The 8,539-nt window shown below is 41.8% G+C and overlaps 1 protein-coding gene across 1 annotated transcript; it reads left to right on the top strand.

Moving 5' to 3' along the window:
- The first annotated feature begins 957 nt into the window (after positions 1-957).
- dnajc24 (DnaJ heat shock protein family (Hsp40) member C24) lies at positions 958-6,854 on the top strand. Its single transcript, XM_015387434.1, has 4 exons — positions 958-978; positions 1,068-1,197; positions 4,471-4,539; positions 6,623-6,854. The coding sequence occupies exons 1-4, from the start codon at positions 958-960 to the stop codon at positions 6,823-6,825; spliced, it is 423 nt and encodes a 140-aa protein (XP_015242920.1). The 3' UTR covers positions 6,826-6,854.
- The last annotated feature ends 1,685 nt before the right edge of the window (positions 6,855-8,539 follow it).

Raw genomic sequence — 8,539 nt, 5'->3', positions numbered from 1 at the left:
TGCATGCTGGGTAAAGAGGGAGGGGCCAGAACAACATCCGGGGACTTTGTCTGTTCTCTGTCTGCTGTTCTTGTGAATTGGAACAGTGCTAGAGCTGAGGTTGATGAGGTTTCACGAGTACACAAGGACGCACAAGTACACAGATTGAGAAATGGTCAATGAGTCGATGCAATCAGCTGGTTTTCCTTAGATAGAAAACTTTGAATCAATCTGACTGGATGATCTGGTGAACTGGAAAGTGACCTGAGATGACATGTGTTGTTAATTAGAGCTATAGAAATAAACTGAATAGAATTTAATTGATGTTTTAGTGTCAAGGGTCATGTTTAGGGCTGTGGAGGTTAGTGTGAGGTATGAACTTTAGGCTGAGTCACAATTAGGGAGTAGAAATGAACAAAAAGGCAGTGAGACATGTTTGTGTGTGTTTGTTTATGGTACCTATTTTAGACAGTTTTTGGTAAATTAGTTAACCTTCCAATGTGGTGGACTGACATTTTTTAATCTTAGGGAGTCAGTTAGAGGTGACTGGTTGTTGTCGGAAAATTTACATTTCTCTTCTATTATATATTAATTTATCCTATTTACTCACTATAAAAGTCTTCACTTACCTTGAAGGCCACACCATTCTCTGCAGGATGGTGTTTGTAGACCAGACATAGCTTCTTCCCATAACAAACCAGATTCTGTCTCAAAGTTTATTCATAACATGTTACTGTTTAATCAAAGTGTCATTTGTTTTGACTACTTTCTATTGTTGTAAGTAAGGAGGAACGAACGAACGCTGTTCATGCAGAACAGAGCTGAATGCTGTGCCATAAGGGCTTCATGATGACTGTTCTCTCTTTGCAAAGATGAGAATGAATAAATGTGCCGACTGAGTAAAATCCATCGATCTCCGTTTATTCAACTAGGGTGAATAGTTGAATACTTTTTTCCCAAGACACTGGTATACTGGTAATGGTTCGGGTGAAGGACTGGGTTAGGCAGAAATCCAGTAAAAAAATGAATGTATGTTGATGTAATCCCTCAATATGGATTGAAACATAAACCTTTGTCTGTGTGTCTAGTACCATCCAGACCGTCTCGGAGGTGGAAGTTCATCAGAGTCTGGTGTCAAGAAGTTTCTAGAAGTGGACGCAGCCTGGAAGGTTCTCAGTGACCAGACCTCTAGAAGACATTATGACATGAAGAGGAGGGGTGAGCTTTGCTCCGTTCACATTTCACAACTATTGTTACTTCAGATTGTATTAGCCACACCTCCACCTCAGCCCAGAACGGGCCAACCCTCTCTCTCGCTGAAAATAGCAGGTTAACGCTTGTTTTTCAAACATGGATCGACACGCTAACAATAAGCATCTGGCTCCCTTCTGGTTGGCTAAGAAAGCTGGTTTAACCCCTCGCTGGCAGCTGCGTGGCCTCTGTCCCCCCACCGCTGCGTGTCTGATGACAACATCACGCTGGGTTAGCATTGATTATGTCATCAGTGTGACAGAAATCAGGGAAGTAAACAATGGAGGGCGACATGTAAGAACGCCAGGGCGTAGTCAGTGTGCTTTATTTTTTCTCTCTATCTGTCTGAATCCCTCTCTCCATGTTTATCCAATGGAAACGGAGTTCATTCTGCTTGTTAGGTCAGAAGCGACTGGCGCGAAGTGTTGACGTCCGTACTTTGCGTTCAATGGTATCCGTAATTTAGGGGGTCGACCCGGTGATCTGTCAGATAAGCATACCCATAGTCAACACTCTTTTTTTAATCCCTTTAGTTTATCCCAAAATTGCCAAAAATACACTTTAAACTACCTTAACAGGCGTGTATCCCTTTAGTCATGAACTAAAGAACTATTTAATTACTTCATTTTTGTTTTTTTTAAGCATATGGCGACATATGCTGACATCAGTTTTTTTTTGTTCATGACTAAAGGGATACACGCCTGTTGAGGTAGTTTAATGTCTATTTTTCCTACAAAACTAAAAGGATAAATGCATATCTGACATCTTGCACGTTTATTGACTATAGGTATGCTGGTCTGACGGGGTATGCTCATCTTATAGAACGACAGCTCTGGTGTTCCCACATCATGCCGATCAGAACCGAGGTGATTTTAATGTGGGTCGCTTGCGGAGTCGCGTTAAGATCACTGTTCCCACTGTCACTAAAAGTCCAATGTTCCCGGGATAGACACTGGGAAAGGAGCATTAGAGTCGTCTCTGTAGGTCAATGTTTATGGTTCCTTTATGCAGCAGCTCAGCGTTGCTCTACTTCCTTCACATTTTGTTGGCTTTACTTTTATATCTGTGGGGCCATGTTTAGCTCAATAGTGTGAGTTTGTCAGCGCGTTTCCTCGGTGTGAGGTCGGCAAATTCAGACCTGAATAAAATGTCACATATAGGAGGATAAAAACAGAGGAGGAGGTTAAAGCTAGGAAAGGAAGCTATAGGTTGTTCTGAAGTTTGTTGGGTGATTAGGAGGTTTAGAGAGTCAAACACTCCCTTAATACAGATTAAATTAAGATTGAATCCTTTTCTATTGTATCATAATGAAACATTCAAATCAGGGATGCTTCGACTTCCTGGTGAGACGCAGCCATGCTAACGACCTCTCTCCCAGGTAGCCCCTCATTATTGATTCAAAAGCAAATTATCACTAGTTTAGCAGCCATTATTCTTCATTTAGTGTGACACTAATTAAAAGCTACACCAAATTTAACACAAATTATTAGAGCTTCAAAGTATTTATCGCTATCAAACGGAACAACTTGATAATCACTGTTTCCTCACGAGTGAATTGTTTAGAAATGTGCTAACATCTGTCGTCTTCACCGTCCGCTTACAGCTACAGTCCATCCATAGATTATACACACACCTCACCTTTCATCACATATCACTCAAAGCCTTATTCCTAAAGGGATTACAGGGTCCAGATTCGACCTCCATATTACTCCACAGGGACAAATGAAAGCAGTTTGAAGCAAATATCTGCTTAAACAAACATTTACATAAAAAAACTCTTATTCTGAAATATTGTCAGCCTTTGCTTTGCTACAATGCTGTTACTTCTGATCCTCCCTCAGGTGCTTCTCCACACAAATTACAATCATGTGGAGGTAAATCCAGCTGGTTTTACAGGATTGAAATGGAGCCCTCTTTCTCTATAAGCCCTCATCGCTATGGGTGGGGAAATAATCAATTTGGCGATATATATGGCCGCCTGATTTAATATGGATATTTCACTTTGAAATATCGGGTTATTATATATTATTATAAATATTTGGGTTTGAGGACCCAAATGCAGAGGTGAGGTTCTTTTCATTTTTAATGGAGTACTCACAGGCAACAGAATCCAAAAATCCCACATAAGTACAATAAAAAGAGAACCTTGGAGACATCAGGGGAAAACATGCATGAAGAGTCAGGAAAAGACGAGGAACCAGCGCAGAGAGTTTATATAGGAGACTGGATTAATGGGAGCTGATTGGGAGCAGGTGTGAACAGAGGATTCTAGAAGGAGCTAAGGACCAACACAAGAGGGCAACAGAGGGCAAGCAAGAAAAACTTAAAAACTCAAATATATCCAGAAAACACCACAAAATAGGAATTAAACCAATAAAACTACAAAACGGAAAACATGGATGTGAAACTGAATACTGAGACGAGGAGACTAAACTGTTCATAATTTATTCTTTATGGTACGCCAGCATTCAGAAGATGTAGGAGAATTACTGTCCCCCAGACATCCGCAGTTATGTTTTTTATATTTATATCTTTTAAAACAAAACAAAGCGTGTATGACGTCATCCGCGCGCGCCGGCTACCGTTCCTTCATCCTGTCCACTGAACTGCTGCTAGTTTTCCTCACATGCCTGGAAGATGTCTAGTGCTGCTACCACAGATGATCTCTATCTCCAGATGGAATTGCCTGTTATGACTCCAGTCCAGCGCATGGATGATGTCATACACACGCCGCTTTGTTTTTTAAAAATGGAAATATAAAAAATATACAGTAACAGTGGATGTCTGGGGGACAGTGATTCGCCTACATGTTATGAATGCTGGCGTACCATAAAGAATAAATTATAAGCAGTTTAGTCTCCTCGTCTCAGTCTCCTATAGATGTTCAGGTAGCTTCATCCTTGCACCTCCTCTTCTGCTCTGTCTGATTTAGTATCTAGGAACAGTAGATCTGGATTTCTACCCACAGAAAGCAGGAGAAGCTGTTTGCATACAGCTTTTATAACCTGTTAACAGAATTTCACTTTTAAAAAGTAAAACTTTCTTGTGCTGCTTCTTAAACTATTTTTTTATTAGTTTTGTATGGGTTATTTTCATGCTAGACCTATCGTCCACTGCCAGTTTTTCTTGACCAGTCTGGAGGACGGAGGTTCTTCTAACCATTGGAGTCTGATGTGTTTCTAAGGATTCATCTGCATCTATTCTCTCTGCTGTGGTTTTAAAACTATGTTTCTTCACCAGAACAGGAACTGAAACAAGACTGGACCGTCGATTCTACGGTCTACCTGCAGGACATGACCTGGGACTCAGGTGATGGCACGTTAGCAGCTAGAGGACCAACACCTTTTATTAATACATCTTTCCTGATTCATCGCGTTTGGGTTTGTAATAAACTCTTCGCTTCATAAATGAACTGAAATCATCAACCTTTAATGCAAACCTTGAGGTTTTTTAAAGAAAATCTAGCCACATATTCAGATTTATAAAAACATCTCCTCTGTTTGCTTCCAAAAACAAAAACAAAAATAATCCACTGGACTTTGTTTCCAAGTTTGAAGATGTTTCTCTTCCATCCAAGAAGCTTTTTCAATTCAAAATGTCAGAAATAGTGTTGAGTTCCAGGTTGGTTTTTCTTTCTTAACATAGATGGTTTCCTTGCCGCTCTCAAACCACCTGTCTTCTTTGTCCAAAATGTGAACATTCTGGTCCTCCAAAGAATATCCTTTGTCCATCAGGTGTAGATGGACAGGAGAGTCTCGTCTAGAGGAGGGCGCTCTGGTTTCTCCAATAGAAAGATCAGAGCATTCCTCACTGCATTGGCAGTGTGCCAATGGGATTTTGTCACAATGGTGCCAAAAATGGTGAAATTGTGCCAAATGCATTTTTCCACTAATGAAAGGGAATCTGGTCAGACAACTATTCTGATTTATGTTATTGGAGACCTTCTGCATAAGACAAAGCCTTTGCTCCTGACACTTCGCCGTTAGTTCATGAAATTTACCAATAATATCACCAAACTGAATAGAAAATTAGAATAACAGAGCAGCTTATGTAACGCATGCCGGTTACATCACCTGAAATGGTCGCACAATGACCTCTGACCCCTCCTTAAAAAGGTCTGAGCCTCTAGTTTCCAATTATGGCGGCCATTAGGGAGCGGGGCTAAAAATGAATACCTGCTGTTGCATTACTCCCGCAGAGTCACACGTCAGGTGGAATTTTAAATCTCATTTTATTTGTTTACACGGCTCTAAAAAAAAATATTTGTAAAAAAAAAAAAAATAATTTTAAAAGAGGTTTTAGAAATTTCAAAGCCCCATTTTGAAAGGCGTGTGGATGAAACACCATGTGACTGAGTTTGTGCCATTTCTAGAACTGGATCAACATGAGCAAGTGACAGATGGGCCCTGTATTGGGCCTGCGGGGCTCAAGGGGTTAAGTCAGGTTTTATTATGGACCTGCTTGGTCTGTATGCAAGTCCGCTTCAGAAAATACTCCCCTGCCTCCTCTTATTATGAAGAGAACTGGCAAAAGTTCAAAGTGCAGAACAACAGAAGAAAAGAAATGTATGCAACTTTTAAATACGACATGGTCTGCTTCAATATTTACACAAAATCTTCTCTGAGGTTTATGGTCTGAAGAAGAGACGGCAGCTTTGTGCTGCTTATGTCAGAGAGAAATGGGCAGACTGGTTTGAGATAAATTAATAAAAACTGGTAAAAAAGAAGCGGTAAATTGGATCAAGGATTACTGAAGGCCGTCCCTGAAAAAACAAAATGTCGACTCATGTAACCGATGGTCTACAGCATCAGACGGAGACTCATGGTTCCACCCATGGCAGCGAAGGAAAGAAAACTTTCATGGATGGGTTAAAATTAGACAATAACTTGTTAGAGAAAAGGCAACAGCCTTCATTAAAGCTCAGAGATTTGGGTCTTTGAATCCAAAGCCTGATTGAGTCAAAGGACAATCAGTAAAAAAACAAAACAGTTTTTTAAATCCCACATTGAAGCGAATTCAGCTTATTTCTATAGCTCCAATTCACATCATGTCATCTCAGGTCACTTTCCAGTTCACCAGATCATCCAGTCAGATTGATTTAAAGTTTTCTATCTAAGGAAAACCAGCTGATTGCATCAAGGCAATCCCTCACACAAAGCATGCTTGTAGCGACAGTGGAGAGGAAAAAGCTCAGTTAACTGCACAGTTAATGCTTCTGTTTATGCATAATGACAAAAAAATATTTATAAAAGTCTAAACCATGTGTAGGTGACTGTAGGACTTTAGATATTCCGATCCACGTTTTATGATCTTTGGCTAAATTTCCTGTCATTCAGGAAATCTGTGTGATCCAAATAAGGACTGCAATCACTGAAGACTTGTGTTGTTTCAGACGAGTGTGAATACACGTACTGCTGCCGCTGTGGAGGAAGATTCAGCGTCTCCAAGGAGGAGGTGGAGCAGCAGCAGGCAGAGAGCATCCTGGGAGATGATGAAGTGCACAAAGCCACAGAGAGCGGCGTGCTGGTCTGCTGCGATACCTGCTCACTAACCATCTTTGTCGCCTTAAATGATAATATTGAAATGTCAAAATAAATGTTTTAAGTATAAAACACTCCTGACTCATCCTCTTTATGTGCAGAGACTGACCCAGCGTGTTCTATACACCTTGCTGACCTGTCAACAGTGAAAAGTCTTGCTTTAATGCAGACACTGGATCCAGTGTTTTGGAAGGAAGGTTATCAGGAGCAGCGCAGACAGGCAGCCTGGAACCCCCCCAGGATTCTCCCTGGGTCCTCTGAGATGCTGCTTACATGAACAGACTTGCTTTTCTGCATGATGCTTCTTAGCAAGCAGGGGGTGGGGGGGACGGGGGTCATGTTTCAGTAGTGCTAAGAAAACATGACTCCATCTTTCTCATGCAGAAAAGGTTTGAATTTTCAGTGTTTCTGGTCCACATTCCACCAAATATCCGGTTCAGTGACAGTATCCAGGTTCCCGGATAGGTCAGCAAATCCTCAGAACAGCCACAGACGGAGTGGGGCGAGTCTTCCAGTGATATCCAGTGGAAAACATGGAGGACTGCTAGAGCAACTGCAGTTTCTGTTCCTGAACAGGAACTAAAGGCGTCATCTGGAACAGGAAGCTAACATTCCTGTTTGTTTTTATTCCACAGTATTTGTTCACACTGCAGTCAGCAAACATTCCACATCAAGATTGGTAAAAATCATCTGAACAGGTTTGGTTCAGTTTGATTGCATGTTCTCCCTGAGCATGTGTGGGTTCTCTCCTGGTACTCCGGCTTCCTCCCACAGTCCAAAAACATGACTGTTAGGTTAATTGGCTTCTCTAAATTCTCCTGAGGTGTGAGTGTTTGAGTGAATGGTTGTTTGTCCAGTTTGTCTCTTCTGAGTTCGAACCCTACAGGTTACCACTCAGGGTCCTTGAGCCAGACCCTTAACCCCAGACTGCTCCTCTGGCGCTGCACATTAAAGGTCTGGTTATCCTCCCCCAGCAGTGTGTCGCAGATATTTTTGATTTCTACCCAAAATTTAAGCGTGGTCTGCGCTATGTTATTCCACGCCACAATGCCAGAGGGCCAATCAGGAACTAGCTGTGGTCTAGATACACCGAGGTGGTGAGGAAGTGGGAGAAAGTTTGTGTGACAACGGAGGGACATGAGGGCCAAAAAGAGCTGGGATCCAGGTGGAAAAAGGGTCCCAGCGTTGGCCAAGGGGGCGGGGCATATCAGCGTTCACTGAGACACACGCAGACGACCTGGTTTCTGAGTACAAATTAATTCTTTAAAAAAAAAAAGACAAAATAAAAGCTTGGTTGCAAGCTAATACTTGCAGTGCAGTGGGTAGAGCTGCAACCTTGCAACACAAAGATTCTGGGTTTGACTCCCAGCTCGGGGTGTTTCTGCATTGTCATGGGGTGTGGTGGCCTAGTGGTTAGGGCATAGAGCTTGGAATCCAGTGCCATTCTGGGTCCCTGAGCAAAGACCCAGACACCCCAAGTGTCCTTGAAGTTCCGGGAGTCTCCCTGATATAGATAGTTTGTCATGGATGGCTGCGAGTCGGATAAATTGTCCCGGATTTTAGACTGTGCTAGGTGGTGTTTTTTTAATGCCAGGGAACCATTCATAGGTTGATTCCTCAGGAAAAAATGAAAATAGAATGCAAATTTTACAGCAGAATATACTAAAGTATGTCCAGATATAGTTAAAGTGAAGAATGATGAAGTATGTATGGGGCACGGTGTGGTCGGTTGTCTAAGGGAGGGTGGGGAGGATAACCAGCCATGAAGT

The sequence above is a fragment of the Cyprinodon variegatus genome, unplaced genomic scaffold (genome assembly GCF_000732505.1).
Source record: "Cyprinodon variegatus isolate N-32 unplaced genomic scaffold, C_variegatus-1.0 Scaffold394, whole genome shotgun sequence".
NCBI classification, from domain to species: Eukaryota; Metazoa; Chordata; class Actinopteri; order Cyprinodontiformes; family Cyprinodontidae; genus Cyprinodon; species Cyprinodon variegatus.
The sequence above is the reverse complement of the archived record's forward strand: the minus strand, read 5'-3'. Positions and strand labels throughout refer to the sequence as shown.

Bases quoted from the DNA above. Each gene is read 5' to 3' on its own strand.
- dnajc24 (XM_015387434.1), top strand. From the start codon at position 958: ATGGTTCGGGTGAAGGACTGG. The intron at 979-1,067 runs GTTAGGCAGAAA...CTGTGTGTCTAG, and splicing joins TGGTTCGGGTGAAGGACTGG to TACCATCCAGACCGTCTCGG. The intron at 4,540-6,622 runs GTGATGGCACGT...GTGTTGTTTCAG, and splicing joins GGACATGACCTGGGACTCAG to ACGAGTGTGAATACACGTAC.